General features: G+C 41.8%; 1 protein-coding gene across 3 annotated transcripts in view; it reads left to right on the top strand.

Moving 5' to 3' along the window:
* The first annotated feature begins 222 nt into the window (after positions 1-222).
* pcdh11 (protocadherin 11) overlaps positions 223-18,336 on the top strand; it is a 123,668-nt gene continuing 105,554 nt past the window's right edge. For 2 of the 3 annotated variants that reach the window (XM_031862749.1, XM_031862750.1), the window contains exons 1-3: positions 223-1,036; positions 6,587-7,167; positions 12,980-15,487. In XM_031862749.1, the coding sequence (XP_031718609.1) occupies positions 6,628-7,167; positions 12,980-15,487 (3,048 nt within the window). In that variant the 5' untranslated portion in view covers positions 223-1,036; positions 6,587-6,627. The remainder of the gene's footprint in view (positions 1,037-6,586; positions 7,168-12,979; positions 15,488-18,336) is intronic. The other variant, XM_031862751.1, reaches the window with a different exon arrangement.

Below are 18,336 nucleotides of genomic sequence, written 5' to 3' on the forward strand. Positions count from 1 at the left end.
AGAGGTGCCAATGATACAGGAGAACTAATTGGAAATGAAAAGCAGAAACAGAGCTCGGTATAAAAGTGAACAGTGCCCCCCTCTTGCTTGCAGGCGGATTTCTGGAGCACTGTAGCTACTGCAAACAGCAGAGGCATCTGTGGTCCACGCATACCCCGCCATCCACCTACATCTCAATGCAAGCAGCTCTCCAACGCAGTGCGGCTTTAAGAGGACCGGGGCTCTTAAATCTGCGGTTGGCTCCTCCTTCCGCCATGATGTCAGTCGGAGGGAGAGCGAGAGGGAGAGAGGTGGGCAGTGTTGAGGAACTGAGTTCATACAATACTACTGAGACATCTACAGCTTAGCAGACAGATACGGTGAACCGCCTATCCCGGCTCCTGTAAGTGATGCTGCGCTGAAGCACACTTTGATCCAACTCCATTGGGGGGCGATGCGCTCTCTGCATCCCTCCTTCAAGAGTTTTTATGGGAGCGTGCACAACCTCGAATCAGTCAAAACAAGTGGTCATAAAATAAATTAGGTTTTAAGCTTTCAGTTTTTCATCAGAAGTCCTTTTTTTGCGCTCTTGGATTGAAGTTTTACGCGCTGGTCAAGAAGCATTTAACGCGCACGTGCAAGTTCTGTGCCAGCGTTTTGATGCTGGTAAAACAAAAAGTAGGAATTTCAAGGCAAACGTAAGATAGGGATTCAAAGTTAATGTAGAACAAGCCGGGATCGATGCGTATCGTCGGCCGTGGGATTGCGAGCCCAAGACACCCGAAGAGGAATTACAGCGTCCTTTTCAATCAAACTTGATCGCTGTGCTTGATTTTTTTTTCTCTTGCACAGGAGGACCACAGTTTTTCTTAGCGCATGGATAAGTTTTTGTAGTGGATAACATTTTTTTTCTACTTGCATTACGTTTTGCTACCGCTTCTGATGAGGATCCTCTCCCACTTCAGTTTAATTCGTGGCACTTCTCTTTTTGTAAATCCGTGATGTCTCCACGCGACGGCACCCACGGCTGATTTTTCATCATATTCGAGCGGAAAAGGTAAGATTTGCTCTTAACCACGACTTTACTGCTGAGATCAAACTGTTTTTATATTTGTCTTACTTTAGTGCTCTCTGAGCATATGTATGCACATGACTGGTCTGTATCCTGAGCGCGTTCCGAGAAGCTGGAGAGCGCCCAACAGCCTAATTTGTGTGGTCCGTATAAAATTCAAATTGACGTCTCAATACCAGCGAGGACCTGCGTTCTATTTACAATCACTTAAGAGCAACATGAGCCGGGCGGAAAATGTAGTGCTAGTGTACGGCACTTGGATAAATCACTGTGTTGCGATAGTGGGTCATTTTGATTTTCCTAGAGCTGCTCCAAATATATAACTGGCGTCCCCGCGCACCTGATGTAAATAGAAATGATCCACGGACACGGCGCTCAATGGAGAATCTATCCGAGTTGTCGCATTGTGAGTGTATGTACCGCGCGGTTGGTCACGACTTCGGGCGTTATTTAGTCTTTGCTTAACACTGATCGCTAGATAGATAGGCCTACTTTCCAAGAGCATCCAACTGCAGGCACTTGTCAGTGCAGGTTTCTCAGCAGCTTGGCCGTTGAGCTCGGTGCGTGGGTGCGCGGTAACAGCGCGCTCCTGGTCAAGCGGTTCAGCTGTCACAGACCGTAACCTCAGGGGCTCAGTCTGTTCACGCTTGGACTCTAGGAAAAAATACATAAATATATTATAGTTTTCTACCAGAAATAGTTCAAATAGTCACGATGTAAATCCCCGTTGGCCGGAAGATTAACCGCCACAGTTGGTTGTTTGAGTTCCTAATACGTTATACCTGCTCAGTATGCAATAGATTATTACTGGGCCTGTTTTTAAAGAGTCCCACAAGGCCTACTGAGCTCTAGGTTTGCTTGAGAATTAAATCAAATGGTAATGTGAACCATCCCAAGGTGAGCAGTATATTTTGGCTTTAGGCTGAGGCGTTTATATTGAAAGAAGAGTCGGTGGGTAAATGGAAAGCAAGGCTAAGTATTTGTTTGATTTGAAATTCGCAATAAAACCATCTGCACATGCACATCCGCATTTCAAGTAGGTACAAGGCAACTGAAATATCCTGATTTATATAACAACCAAATCTCCAGTTATTCTTTTTATGCCTGTGATAAATTCAACTAAATATTGAGTGCATAGTGATGCGCTTAGGGGTCAATAACTTGTCAGAAAACTATGTGTTGTCAAGAGTTCATGGAGTAATTGAATAGTGTCAGAGATGCTTTCCAGGTATTGAAGATGTTGTTTTTGCTTTTAGTTTTAATCTTACTGTGTATGTTTGGTTGTTCACATTCAAGCTCCTTCAAAACTCTGCCTCCACAGTCGCATATACAGTTTATATAGAAAAAAAAACTTGAGTTTGCCAATCAGGCCATCTCTGGTTCATCTCTGGTATCATGTTGTAGTTGAACTGTCCTTTTTACTGCATAAGGGATAATATATTGAATATGACTCTCCACATTGAATTGAACCTATATTTCAGAATTCACGATGGTGTCTTGAGCACAAATTTCAACTGAAATATGGCCACATTGATATATATGAAAATGGTTTTCCAGTATCATTAAAAAATGCATTTCTATTTGAGCAATTATTCATAATAGGTTCGTCATAAGTTTTAATTTTTGTACTTTGTTTTAATTAATTGCATGGTTTCTCTGATAAATTAATTGTCCATAATTTAGAATTTTGTCACATTTTCATTAAAGATAATGGATTTTAAAGCCAAGTAGACATTAAAGATGATGTACAGCTACACCAAAATATTCACACTTATATTTATCATTAGGATTACATTTGCATGTATGGACTTCCCTCTTGAGGTCCACGATTACAGCGTTGTAAATTAGTTCGTCATTTTGCTAATGCAGGAGGGTCAGAAATATTACTTGGCGACCATTTCATTACCCAAGTAGTACAACTCTTCATAATCCAAGTCTATCTAAGAATGAAAAAACTGATTGACATGTGAAAAGCCACTGGTTTATGCAGCTTAACAGCATTGACGGACTTTATGCAAATATTGCAGAACAAATTATGGGTCAGAATTTTGATATATCAGCCATTTCCTGTTTCACTGATACAAGATGTGTGATGTTTGATGTGCAAATCCCAGTGATATTTGAACTCTAATATACATCTTTTGTCAGTATTAAATCTACTGTTAACATTGTCAATGTGGTCGTTTAAGCCGAGCATCATTTCATCGCACTCTCACTTTCCTGTAGAACTCAGGTAATGTCATTGCTGAAGTTTCCCAAGAGAAAACAACTTTTATTCCTCCACCATGTAAAGAGAATTGTTCTAGCTGTGTGGACTGAAAAAGAACTGACTGATCTTGACAGAAACCTGGTCTGTCAGGCTGTCAGCGATCCTTAAAGCTGCTAAAAGAGAAAAAGCCCAAGACAATCAAAAGTATTACTTCTACCAATGCCCTCTTTTGAAAATCTCTTTGGATCCAAAGGCATTATTGATGGATACAACAGTGGTGAAAACCTCGCTTTGACAGTTAAAGGACTCCAAACGTCTTGGTTCCCAGCCTCAGACTAACTACACAGAAAGTTTCCAGTTGAGGGTATCTTTAGGGGTGAAGGTAGGGGCTGACAGTAGCTGTATGTCTCCCCTCTCACTGCTACCTTTAGCCGATGCAAACAGCAGGAAGGCCTGTCCATCACACTTTTGTGTAAAGTGATCCTGGACCGGCCTGCTCCTCTTCACTGTGTGTCTCCCAAGAGGGAGACTTGAGTTTGCCTACTGGATTCAACCTGCTGTCGGGGGCTCAAAATAGCATTTCAGGAGACTAGTGAAATGTAAGCAAAGGAGACACTCTGACTGACACCTAGGATTTCTTTCTCCCTCCCTCGTACTTTTTCCCCCCCTTCCAGCACAATCCCTTCTCTCACCTAGCCTGTCCCTCAAGGACAGGCGTATAAAGAGTTGTGACAAGTGAAACGCCATGCAAATGTTGCAATAGCTTTATATATTTTTCTACTATATACACTACACCACATGTAGGCTCTATATGTATATCTCCTATACCAGTCATTAAGTTTCCTAACATCCCATTAGCATTGCCAGAGTGTCCTTTTTGTTACTAAATTTGTACTCCTACTCAAAAAACATACTACATCCCTTCATCCTGCGGAACATTATTGTCACTTATAAGGGGGAGGAAATCTAGATCATGCTTTGGTCCTTTCTTTTTTTTCACTTTTCTGAATCACATCCCATTTAAGGATGTAATTTAAACTTCATTATGCGTTGTGCGAGCTCAGCCTTGGACTGCACGGCGATCATCACAGTAAAGCAATTGCTGCTCACTCTCAGAGAGATGCACACTTCAAAGTAAAGGGTGTCACGGTAACTAATGGGATATATCCCATCAATATTGTGACTTGACAGTACAACATTGCCTGTGCTATATGTGTAGAATGAATTACCCTCACACTGATCAATGTCAGAGCCATGTTTTTTCATGTCACCCTGTTGTTTAATGAGTCTCATGTGACTGCATTATGAAATGTGTGAAAAGAAATCTGTCTTTACAGGCTGCATGAATGCCTTGCAATTGTTGCCGATTCAAAACCAGCTTAATTAAAGTCTTATTTTTAATCAATTCCCTTTTGTCGGTAGGCCGAAAGCTTCAATGGATAAGAATGCTGTTGCCTTGGCAATTTAGAAGACCCCTGTAGTGCAGTTTAGGTCGTCATACCTTTTCCACAGGATATTGTTTGACTCATGTAAATGGATGGGAATTTCATAAAGTAGGAAATATTATGATTCCCAGAGAGCTATTTGTGGTCCCTTGTTACTGTGGGGTATGAATGCATTTTCAGCACCAGCTGTGCATCGTTGGTGTGATGGCTGTCATACATTTTTGCCATACTTTGAAGAAAATGGACGTTTGATTTCAAGGCAGCTGCCTTATGAATATAAACCAATATCTTGAGGAAAATCTTGCAGTTGATAAACACTCAGGGGGGTTGGTGGACCTAAATACACAGTGGGATATGAGCAATGAACTTACAGTATATTAGTCGTTAAATATATTGCGCTGGAATACACATGGGGAGCCAGGATTATTATGAGAATTAAACATAGCGCTGTCTTGGTGGCTTCACCCTGATTCGCCATTGCACACTTCAACAATCTAAAGACCAGTAATGCAATGCTACTCTACTTCTAAAAAACCCACTGAACATGAATATACTTTGATAATTAAACTCCATTACCACCACTGTAATGCCAAAAGCCAATTAAAGCCTGTGTGGCCAAGCATTTATAGAGAGCTGTGTGATAATTATGGAATTTCATTTATTAACGATATCCAAGAATTGATTAAATGAATGAACAAATCCAAATGTGAGCTAGCACACTGCATGAAGTGAGTCCCCTAATAACTTACTAAATATGCCGCTAACTGGTGGAAGGTAGTCAATATTTCATACTAGTATATACTGGCAGGAAGGCATTGCAGAGTATGACTCCTTCATCATCTTCCAATGACCTACTTGGGTTGTTGGCAAGTGGGGTTCTTGCCCTTTGGCAAGCATTTGCACATATAAAACAGTTCAAGATTTTGTAGAACAACAGCATGAAATACAGTGGCAACCGAAGACAAGTAGATCTATTAATGACTACTGTTCAGTGATGGTAAACAATTTCATCTTAGGCATCACTCAGCACAAAAAGTAAACTGAAAGCTGTTCACAGTTGATGTTGGAAAAACCATTCGTCAGGATGTAATTAAGTTATGATTCAATTTTACAAATTTGACTGATGCCGGCACCCGCAGTAAATAACACATTGTTGTCTCCTTCCACAGCAGATACTCTAAACTGCGCTCTTATCATTCTGCGTATGTTTACACACATGGGCGTTCATGAAATATTTGAGAGCTCAATTGTTTGCATTCGGAGCAAATGAGGTTTTCCATTAATAGCTGCTGTCAAGCGGTACTATTGCGTGTGTGTGTGTGTGTGTGTGTGTGTGTGCACTGATACTCAAGGCTCAGTTCGGCTGCCTCCAAATAAGTCTGGATGTGGGGTGCAGTTTATGAAGACACCGCTGCACCATAATGACTGACATTGACTTGGATACGAGTTAAGTTTTTCTCTTCATCACATTTTTTTCATGCACGTAGTTCGTGAGCAAGCTTTCAAAAGCAAAGAATTTTATCACAACACTGGACTCCACCACTTTCATGCTTCTCAATAAAAATATGAAATGGTTCATTACAGCGATGAAATGGATTGATGGAATATGTGAACTACTAACCTTTACGTGTCTCCTTGCTCAATGGATGTCATCAAAGGTTAATTGTGTAAAACCGTCGTTAATTTGCTCTGAAAGACATACAAAGGATGTGTCATAACTAGTTAGGATGAACAGGTCAAGTTGAAAACTCTCCGTGAGGGGGAAATAGTAATAATTACAGCAGAACTTGAATGCCATGTCGTTTTGTGCACTGACATTGTATGTTCTGTCTTTCGCTCTTCTTTTTTCTCTCTCTCTCTGTCTCACCTCTCTTTTGGCAGAATTGCTGCTGTTCAAGTGAAGCTCCCATCCAGTCTTGAGTATGGACTTAGGAAGTCAGGCTCATGTGCTGGTGGTCTTGCTCGCCTGTGTGGTCTTGCCATGTCAGGCCCAGGAGAGGGACTACACGGTGAAGGAGGAGCAGCCAGAGAACGTCCGCATCGGGAACCTGCGCAAGGACCTGGACCTCAACCTGGACCCCAACATCAGGTTGTCCTCACCGCTGCAGTTCAAGCCTGTGTACAAGACAGGTGACGTGCCTTTGGTGAGGGTGGAGGCCAACACAGGGGAGATCTTTACCACCAATCACAGAATCGACCGGGAGAAGCTGTGCTCAGGGGTCTTCGCTGAGAAACGCTGCTTCTATGAGATCGAGGTGGCCGTGCTGCCAGATGAGATCTTCCGACTGGTAAAGATCCGCTTCCTGATCGAGGATGTAAACGACAACGCGCCCCTTTTCCAGTCCACTGTAATAAACATCTCCATCCCGGAGAACACAGCCATCAACACTCGATACCCAGTGCCCTCAGCATTTGACCCTGATGTAGGAATCAATGGAATCCAACATTATGAACTGGTCAAGGTGAGGCTCACCCCTATTTCATCTCTCACATAGAGAAAGTGACAATTAATAGGTATTTGTTGTGTTTCAGGGTGGCCTTAGTTATCTTAATTTTGACAAAATAAGTATTAATCGAGGTGGGATTTCTATAAAAGAAAACAATTGTTTAAATCACACTGTTTTGTGTTCGTATAAAGTCAATTTCTGAAGGCCCATTTGGTTCATTTATGAATATTGATTCTGTTTATTTAACACCAGGACTGCCACAGTACATTCCAGTCATGACTCCCATACATCCCTGTTGTATTGGATATTTACTGAATTCTCAGCTGTAATTGGATAGTACAAAATTATAAACACCCAAGTACCCGAAGCGCAATTTCTAACTTAAGTAGATGTTACTGTATCTCAAAATCTTCATGTTAATTGAATTCAATAGTGAATGAGTGAACGATATTGATAGTGAATGATACAGGCCTGGAGCCTCATGTTATTGGTACAGTACAAAGTTACTGGTTTGCTTTATGGACTTAATAGAATAAAACGCTTTTAGGCATTTTAGAAATCCAAGCACAGAACAATTACTTTTGATAAACCAAGGACCATTGTAGCAATATGTCTTGGAGAAACAATTACAAATAGATAAAACGGGTGAGAAAGTATGAAATTAATTGTCTTTTCAAATAGCTATGGAAGGCAAGCAGAATAGCAATCTGCACACATTTTATTGAAGGATTCTGACACACTGCTATGCCTGCAGCACGCCAGGGGTCTGATTGGGTGACTATTTGTAATCATTAAGTCCTTCCAATATTTACTGTCTTCAGATTTTTCTTATCATATGTTTTGCATGTAATATGATTCAGATTCTGCAGTACAGCTTCTCCTGTACACCTGCTATATTGCTTGTGTAGTGCTGTAGTCTATTTCCAAGTAGGAAATTCATTTTGACGCTTTGAATATTGGACCTATTTTTTCATAAAGTAGAATATGTCATAAGGCCTACAATATTTTATACCAGCCATTAATATTTCCATATGCATTATTTCATAATGAGAGAAGGCTATAAAGAAGGGGATGTTTTCACCATGTACAGTAATATCTGAGAACACGCATTAGAAAGTGCACACAAAGCATATATTGCATGTCCAATTTCCAACAACAGGTTACATGTGCTGAACTAAGTAGATATGTGAGAAGGAGAATACTGTATTATGTTAATAGGTGTCTCATGCAGAACAAGGGAAAACAATTCTTCATCATCTAATTGATGCTTTATTAAACCGCAGTGCAATTTTCTATGTTGCCTAATGGAGTCAGCCTTAAATCCAGAAATGTAGGATGATATCATGGACGCTTCATTTGCAGTCTAGACAACACTCTGTGCTTTGTGGATAGATGGATATTGGAGATGACATGAGCTCTTACAAATAAAGTGTAATTAAAGAGGGAGATGCAAGTACTCTGGAGGAAACCCTAAACATAATAAATAAAGAAAGGTTCGTGGATTTTGAGAGCACGGTGCAAAACAGAAATGACATGTCCATCTTGGAGTCTCACATGAAGTTAACACTGGGTTGGAATGAACAGAATCGTTTCTCTCCGTGTCTGCCTCGAATACCAATTTACATTTTTAGTCCCACTGCCAAGGCCTCTCCAGCGCAATGTCGTGAATTGTTCATGCCTGGAAAATCACCAACCAAATGTCCTGCTCATTATGATGATCATCTGCAATCATTTTCTTTGCCCTTTTCACAATATAAAGCTTTCTAAAACCCTCGCCTAGACTGTGGTTGTATTATCTTATGCAGGGAATTGTTCTTAGAGCGACCTCGGCACTGTGTCCCTGATTCAGTTCTTCTCATTATATTCTCATTGTACTCGAGATTAATTTCCTTGTGTTCCAGGTTCCATATGAGTAAAACACAGGGAACATCTTTAAAGGAGCCAGGAACATGTTCAACCTTTGGTATCTTTTATTTCAGAAGTGCAGTAGAAAGCCGAGGGTTTAGTGGGGAAGGAATGTGCAAGCATTTCCTAGAATAGCTCTTGGCCGCTAAGCCACCCTAGGACTATCTTTGTATGGTCCTGTGAGATTTGTCTCAGAAGCTCCCTCACAACGATAGTTTGCCCAGTTTCCTTGTGTTGTGCGAGGCACGGTGCTGAAATTGCTACCATTGTGTAGCACAGTGAGCCATACTCTGGTCCACCACTCCACATATGTAGCATGCCTGAATTGTCAACATACAGAAAGAATGAGAGAAACGTGGTAGCCTCTTTTTGTACAACTTTGTCCTTTTCCAAAGTTAAGAGGGACAACGGGTAATTTCATCGCACACAGTGGTCCGGCATTGCACATAATGGTGTAATTACCCTTTGAATGAAACTCTGCCGTCTGTGTAGTGGTGGTCTACGTCACCAGAACGGCAGAGAAGGTGTCCCAAGAAATGGTCAAGGTCAGAGTTACCAATCACATGCATGGATGGAGGAGGATCTCCCATGAAAGCAGATTAGATCACTTTATGTATTCACAGGATAACTCAGAGGCCAACACGGAAACATACCAAAGACCAAAGGAGATTCTGCTCTTGATGTTGCATGGGACTTCGACTGTTCACAAACATTGGCCTCTATCCTTATTTCATTGGTTTATGAGTTGCCAGAATCACCCACTACAATAATCCAAGTTCCATCTATGTCAGCATCTTCAGACATATTTAAGGTGGGCGTCGTGTTCCAGTAATTTCATGTTGAGCCATGTTCTACTGATGAAGTGGATGATGAAGTGGCTGTCCACATTTCAGTTGGGCAGTCTGGACGGCTTTTAGCTTTAACCTGTTGTCACCTACCTAGCATTTCCCTTGCATCATTTTTTTCAGAAATATATTTTTGAGTGAATGGAGTGGTCTTTTCGCTGGCACTCCAAGCCTGGGCTTGAATAATTTTATTCCTAAACTGATGCTAACTTTGCATTTGAAGATGCAAAATGTATTCAAGCGCCCTTCCCAAGTAGCAAGAAAAATTTGATTAATGCATTGCATACTGCCTATAGGCAGGGAATAGGGTTTTTGGGCCGAGAGCTCACTGTCAAGCTCTTCCAGTTTTCATTAGCATCCTATTTTGACACATTATCCTCTTCTAAGGGTTGACAAAAAGCGACAAACAATTCCTAGCTTCTTTTGTCTTAATTATATGCATGAGATCATGGCCAGGGGCAAAAGTGGATGAGGGATGGAGAGAAAGAATGAGGGAGGAATGAGAGCGAGAGACTGAGAGAGAGTGAGTCTCTATCAGCATTATAAAGAGGTGCTATAGCTTGTGATGAATAGCCCTCCCCAGTTAGCCCTATCCATGAGCATCACCGTGACTAGAGTCCTCCTGATATATTCACAGCCCGATCTCAGTCTCCTCTTAGTTTTAATAAGGTCATCAACTTGACTGAAAGATGCATCCACTGATCAGGCGCTGTCTGCAAAACGGGGTTCGGAGTCATCCTTCCCTCATCATCAGCCACCGCTGCTTCTGTCAGTGTCCCTTTTTCATTTAAATTAGCCATCTGTGAATAGATTGTGTACCACGCACATACCACATATAGAGTGCCATGATCCCTCTCTGATCGCTGCCAAGACCAGTAATTGGGAATGAATGGCAAGTCATCAAAGTTCAAGAACACATGTACCTGTACAGTACATGTGTGTTGGAAGAGAATACGGTATAATGGTCATACTTAGCCGTTTAGAGCGCTTCGTCTCTCTCGCTCAGCCTTAGGGTTTCCAGTGAGTGATTCATGCTAGTATTTGGCCTTTTCTTAGCTTGCCCTAGATCTTATCACAATCCACCAGGCTGATTCTGCATTCAGGAGGATGCACAGCCTGAAAGATAGCTCCCTTCAACTTATTGAAATGCGCTGAGTGCCGTCTTGTCAGTTGTAAAATTGTGTGAAACCAAGACCAAAAGCATAGAGGAAATGCTGGCTCATAAATCATTGTGCAGCATTCCCTTTGACACATTCTAACTCAACATCCTACTATTAAATCCGGCTTTGCCAAATATCAGTGCAGCAGATACTCAGATACTGTGCCGAATGTGTGAACTATTCAAACAACTGGGGATTGAGGAGCTCTGCGTGGATAGAGTAGTGCTTAGCAATGGAGCCCCCAGAATGTTGCCTTGGACCTTTCGGTGATGGCAGAAATAGTTCTGCAAAGCGATGAAGATTCAGCACAGTTCCTCCATAAAACAGTTTCACTAGATTTCCACACATATTGTATATACTGCTTATCCCTAAATGACTCTTGCTTGCCAGAAGGATCACAAAATAAGGTCTGAAAGATCATTGCTGCAGTGTTGGCTGGTTTAAGTAGTTCTGTCAATCACTGATATGTTGACAACATTCCCTTGGCAAGCACTTTTTTAAAGTACATAATTTACGTGCTGCAGCGGCACGTTTCCAAGTGTCGGCTACAACACTACGCTGGCACGAGGACGGTTCTAGATTTTAAAATCTACTGACGACTCACAATTTGGTTGAAATGTTATTTCCTTGAACGAGGAGAATGTATATATCTTAATCTCATTTGATAGCTGTGCCTAGACAGAGTAATCTCTTCCAACATTATGTGCAGCATGAAGCTTATCTCTTTAAAGAGGATGCTTTTTCTTGTTTTACCATGAAACTACTTTTGACTGAAAGAGCTTCAAAGGGCTTCTTTGTTTCATAATGTGCATGCAGCTCATTCATGGGCTTGATCTTCTTATTTCCTCCCCCTGCTCTCTCTTTCTCTCCTTTTCTGTCACTTGTATCCCTCTTTCGCCCTTCCTTTCCTTCCTCTCTTGTCTAATTTGAAAACATTTATGGATCCATACCATACCCCATCTGAAATTGTAAATATTAGTGCTGGTTTTTTGGGAGGAAGGCAATTACTCTTAACAGCCGGTGCCAGTTCCTCCGGTTTCTCATGGGGATTACTTATGCATTTGTTTTCAATTTCCTCCGGCTTTACTTTTGCCTAGATTTAGCCCTTCTTGAGCAAAAAGCCTTTCTAATATGCAGGGTTTTTCACTCCCTTCTCTTAATCTGTGGTGATCTGGTCTTGCAGTGTATTTAAAATGGGAGCTCACTGTTTTGTCTCCATTTCCAGCGTTCTCTCTCCCATTATGAAATAAAATTCTGCAAGGCTGCCTGCTCTATTCTAACTTGACACAAGATAGGAAAGTAGGGTGAAAAAAACAGGAAAGAAAGCTGAAGAGGTAAATGAATCCCTTCAAGCTGTAGTTGCAAGGAGAGGTGGAGGGACTTGATTTACTGCAATGGTTGGTCACATTTGTAAAAAATATGAATAATCTGACAATTTCTACGTTTCTGGGGCAAGTATTGTACAGTGTAGGGGGGAAATTAGTAAAACAATCTGATGATTAGCGTGTTTGAAAAGGCTTTTGATTAACGGGTGCCGTACTGAGATGAGTAATGCGGAGCCAAGAAGCAGCTGCCTTGTTGAAAAACGTGCTGGGCCATTTAATTTGCTCTTGACATTCATCACTGCCTAAAAGCCTGATCCCAACAAGGGTTACAAACGAACCTGAGAAACCTAAGAAAATACCTCGACAAGCTGTTTGGCTTTCTAAGACAATTGACAAATGTATAATTTATAAACAAAAAAGCAGGAGGAAGAATAGCTCAGAATATATTATACATCACTATTGTGATCCTTACCTTTCTTTGCCATTAACAAAGTGAAAATGTGGGTACAATTTTGGAAGTGGGGTTCACATTTGAATATTACGAGTACTAATCAGAAAAAGCGTAACACAAAATGTTGTCTTGTCTTTGCAGAGTGTCAGCGAGTTTGGCTTAGACATCATAGAGACTCCTGAAGGGGACAAGTGGCCGCAGCTTATCGTTCAGCACAACCTGGATCGCGAGCAGAAGGACACCTTTGTGATGAAGATAAAGGTAGAGGATGGTGGCAACCCACCCAAGTCCAGCACCGCCATCCTCCAAGTCACCATTTCCGATGTCAATGACAACCGCCCCGTCTTCAAGGACAGTGATGTGGAGGTCACAGTGCCAGAGAATGCCCCCATGGGGACATCGGTTGTTCAGCTTCACGCCTCGGACGCAGACCTGGGTTCCAATGCACTGATCCACTTTGCCTTCAGCAACCAGATCTCTGCCTCAACCAAACGTCACTTTGCCATTGACAGCTCTACAGGACTGATCACTGTGAAGCAGCCACTGGACAGGGAGGTAACTCCTGTTCACAAACTCATCGTCCTTGCCGGTGACGGCAGCTCCACCCCCTCCAGAGCCACAGTGATTGTTAATGTAACAGACGTTAATGACAATGTTCCCTCCATAGACACTCGCTACATTATCAACCTGGTTAATGGGACTGTTCTGCTGTCTGAGAATGCTCCTCTCAACACCAAAATAGCTCTCATCACTGTTACTGACAAGGATGCAGATCTTTATGGTAAAGTAGCTTGCTACACTGACCATGATGTTCCTTTTCGATTGAAGCCTGTCTTTAATGACCAATTTTTACTAGAGACAGCTGCCCCCCTAGATTATGAGACGACTCGAGAATATGCAATTAAGATAGTGGCCTCGGATAGGGGGACGCCTCCTTTGAACACTTCAGCTATGGTTTTAATTAAAATCAAGGATGAGAACGACAATGCACCCATCTTCCCCCAGCAGGAAATCCAACTTTCCATACCGGAGAACAATGACCCCTCTACACAGTTAATAAAAATCAGCGCCACTGACGCAGACAGCGGACTTAATGCTGAGATTATTTATACTCTTGGCCCTGATGCGCCTGACGGGTTTAACATAGACAGACGGTCAGGAATTCTCTCCGTTGGCAAACGACTGGACAGAGAGAAGCAGGAGAGGTACTCATTCACTGTCATAGCGAGGGACAATGGCTCCACGTCCCTGCAGAGCAATGTCACTGTCAGGCTAATCGTCCAGGACCTTAATGACAACAGTCCAGCTTTCACACACCCTGAGTACAACTTTTATGTGCCTGAGAACCTGCCTCTCTATGGGACTGTGGGCTTAATCACAGTGACGGACGCAGATGTGGGAGATAATGCGATTATAACCCTGTCCGTTTTGAACAGTAAAGATAATTTCATCATCGACCCCCAAACCGGTGTGATCAAGCCCAATATCACCTTTGATAGGGAGCAGCAAAGCTCCTACACATTTATGGTCAAGGCAGTTGATGGAGGGCAACCTCCAAGCTCCTCCTACGCCAAGGTCACAATCAATGTAGTCGATGTGAACGACAACCGTCCTGTGTTCGTCATCCCATCCTCCAATTACTCATATGACCTAGTGCGAACCACCATCACCCCTGGCGCTGTGGTCACCAGAGTGTTTGCCATTGACAATGACACAGGTATGAATGCTGAGCTGCAGTACAGCATTATCAGCAGCATCATCATCACATCTAGGGTCTCCCCTCGAGGTCTCTTTGCCATCGACAAGACAACGGGTAACATAACACTGCAGGAGAAAATAGTGGCAGCTGATCAGGGGTTGCATAGGCTGGTAGTCAAAGTCAAAGATCTGGGTCAGCCTGAGTCATTAAATGCTATCGCACTTATTCACTTGTTTGTCAATGACACTGTGTCAAATGCTACCTTTATCCAAGAACAGCTGCGAAAAAGTATGGAGACACCCTTGGATCGTAACATAGGGGACAGTGAGGTAACAACTCAAACCAATGGATATGTGATTGTTGTCATAGCAATCATAGCAGGGACCATGACTGTCATCTTGGTGATATTTGTGACTGCCTTGGTGCGCTGCCGACAGACACCCAGACACAAAGTGGTACAGAAGGGCAAGCAGAGTGGCGAGTGGGTGTCACCCAACCAAGACAACCGTCAGATCAAGAAGAAGAAGAAGAGAAAGAAGCGATCCCCCAAGAGCCTCCTCTTGAACTTTGTGACCATAGATGAATCCAAGCCTGACGACCCCACCCATGAGCATGTTAATGGCACACTGGATCTCCCTGTGGAGTTAGAGGAGCAAACCATGGGGAAGTACAACTGGGCCACAACGCCCACCACCTTCAAACCTGACAGCCCAGATTTAGCCAAGCATTACAAGTCCGCGTCCCCTCAGCCTACATTTCAAATCAAACCGGAGACTCCAGTGGCCCCAAAGAAACACCATGTGATCCAGGAACTCCCCTTGGACAACACGTTCGTGGTGGGCTGTGACTCACTCTCCAAGTGCTCATCGACTAGCTCCGACCCATACAGTGTCTCAGAGTGCAGCTGTCAGGGGGGATTCAAGACTGCGGGGCAAATCACCACCCGACAGGTAATTCATGACTTCCTTTTTAAACCCACCCACACTAGTCCCCACTCACACTCCCCTTACTGTCCCATGGTAGGTGATGTGAAAGCGGGAGGGTGGCAGCATGGAGCCAAGGGATTTTCCCACACAGACCATGACCATGTCTACATGAATGTCATTTGCACCTAAAAATGAAAAGAATAAAACACAATTTGTCACAATTAATGCAGCAAACTTGTCACTTTAGCGTTATTAATTCATGTTTTCACCCTCCTTCATAAGCACTCATAATTGCATAATCATTTACAAAAATATACAGGTTAATTTCGTATTCAAAAGCTTGAGTAATGGCAGCAGTGCAATTATGATGGCTAGCTATTTTACCTTCAGTCTGAGTGGTTGGTGGCAATGTAGCCTGATTTAGAAGAGCCTGGGTTAGGCGGCAATGATTGAACTTTCTACTGATGTATTTGAGGTCAGGGGTGAATGATGGTGTGTGCTAATATATTTGATTGACATGTCTAAACATGGCATATCAAAAAAAAAAAAGAAATGGCAGCGGAAAAAGTGCGACGGTAATAGCAAAAAAAAAAAAAAGTGATTTTAACGTCCTAAAACAACTTGATAAATACTCCCACTTTTTGTGGATTTTTTTCCTTATTAGGTGCTGTCTCAGCCTTTTTGCCAGTGAGGTTTTCTGTGAGAGAATGCTGATTTGAATGCCAAGGTACAGCAAAGGGCTTATGATTCCGTAAGAGATATGTGCCAAATGCGAAGTGCCCCAATAAATAAAAGCTGGCGAGGGAAATAAATGTAAATCAGAGTTAAGGAGAGGTGGCCTTGCTCAGTGTTGACAGCCAGAGCAGAGCACTGTGGGGAAGGCTGAGCACTTCTTGGGGCATGGGGAGGGGGTCACAGAGATCAAGGTGACGCAGAGCCTTGAGACCAATATACTTAAACATCAACGGAGCAGTAGTCCATAAAAAGCCTGCTAGGCAGACGTTGCATTCAGCCCATAAATGCTCTACTTTAATGACCCCCAATTATTGTTATAAATGGCATATGTAGATACACATGCTTTACATTCTTTAAATTACCTCACATAGGAGAGGCTGTAATGGCTGCTGTGATGTGTTGTAGTTTGTGTTAGAGAGGATACTGAAGATCATTCTATCCCCAATATGTACGAGTTGATATTTGACCTGCTACCACCAGCACAATCAAGGCTGCGCACCGGGTAGCAATTTATTTATACGGTTATGTCTCTATCCATATTTCCCCTCAGTGTCAAACATCAAGTTGAAATTGTTGCCATTTTCAACCATTTTATTTTTTTTGTGTTTCATTTTGTGATTTTATTTTAGGGTTTGGTTGTTGTTGCATTGGCTTTCGTTTTTGTTACTGTTTTGATCATAATTATCCCAACTGCCATTCATCCAATTCTGGGTCAATTTCATGATATTGCATCAATAATTGATTTTGTTTGATGAGGTACTTGCTTTTGTTTGTGTCTAGCCTTATATTGCACAGTTTTCAGATCTTTGGTTCATGTCTGTCTTTTTGCTCCCAGTACGCTTCTGTGTGACATCTATAAGCATTCAAATATTCCTCATGGCATAGTTTTGAAGAATGACTGTTGATCCTGTGAAGTATTGTGCTCAGGATAATTTATGAAGACACCCACACAGAGTTGATAGTCATTCCCTTCATCCACCTTTTATTTGAAATCCTGGTTAAAAGCTATCTGCCACGGTACATTATACATAAGCCAGCTACATGCCCTTGGTACCAAAGATTAAATTCATAATGTGTTTATACGACACACTGACGAGTTGTCAGGACAATTTTCCCCTCTTACTGGTATGACTGCCCTGAAATATGCAGAAATATTCAGTATGTGTTCTACAATTCTGAATTATTTTCTATCATGAATTTTATGCATCATGGACTTAAATTGATTTTCACTTATGTTGCTGATCAGAGTGGAGTATTTCTGTCGAAATAATTTAAAAATCAATGAATATATGATTAGTAAACATCCTACCAAATCTTCAGGCTCTGTTTGAATCAGTTTATTTCTAAGGGACTGTATACTTATTCATTGCTCAAAGAGAGGTCAGGTTCAGTCAGTTTAATATTCAAATGTTTTGGTGCCACATGCTCCCAGAATTTAAATATTATCAAGAAAAAAATGTCCTCGTTGGTTCTACTCACCAACCATATCATCAGTGATGTTAGGCTGATAATATATCTTTTTTTTTTTCTGTCCCCTTGAGCAATTGAAAAGTGAGGACTCCCACTTTAGACATTAGATTTCCCACCAGTTTTAAGTGTGCTTATTTAAAGCCCCTGTCATGAAAAAAAAAAAAATAGCATGAAGCTTTGCTTGAGGAGAATCGGTGGCTGCAAAGGTTAATTAAATGCACTAAAGGGTTAATCACTCGTAGTACAGTATGATTAAAATCACCGTAATTAGGTTTGGAATGAGGCTGATAAGAAGAAAAAAGGCAGCCGTCCTTTAAGATTATCATTGATGCCACGCACTATCTTTGTGAGAGTCGCGTTGTCAGGATCCAAAGTGATGTGACAATAGATGACCAGCTGGTTGTCAAAGCTATTATAATTCCATTGTTGCTTGATTTCATCTTTGTGCTCCTTTAAAGTATTTCTGTTTTCTAAAGTCTAAAGAAGAACACTTAAAAAACAGCACTCCTTCAAAAAGTGTGGTTGGTGCTTTTATCTGAGGAGGTAAAAAGATTTTTAAGAGATTATTTCAAATGTGGCTGTTAAAACAAAAGCTACATTTGGTCTGTCAATGCCAGCTATTCAGTCTCTCTTTGAGCCTAAACCTAATACCAGAAGTCCAAAACTAA

The sequence above is a fragment of the Anarrhichthys ocellatus genome, unplaced genomic scaffold (genome assembly GCF_004355925.1).
Source record: "Anarrhichthys ocellatus isolate YVR2014 unplaced genomic scaffold, GSC_Weel_1.0 scaffold27, whole genome shotgun sequence".
Classification (NCBI taxonomy): Eukaryota; Metazoa; Chordata; class Actinopteri; order Perciformes; family Anarhichadidae; genus Anarrhichthys; species Anarrhichthys ocellatus.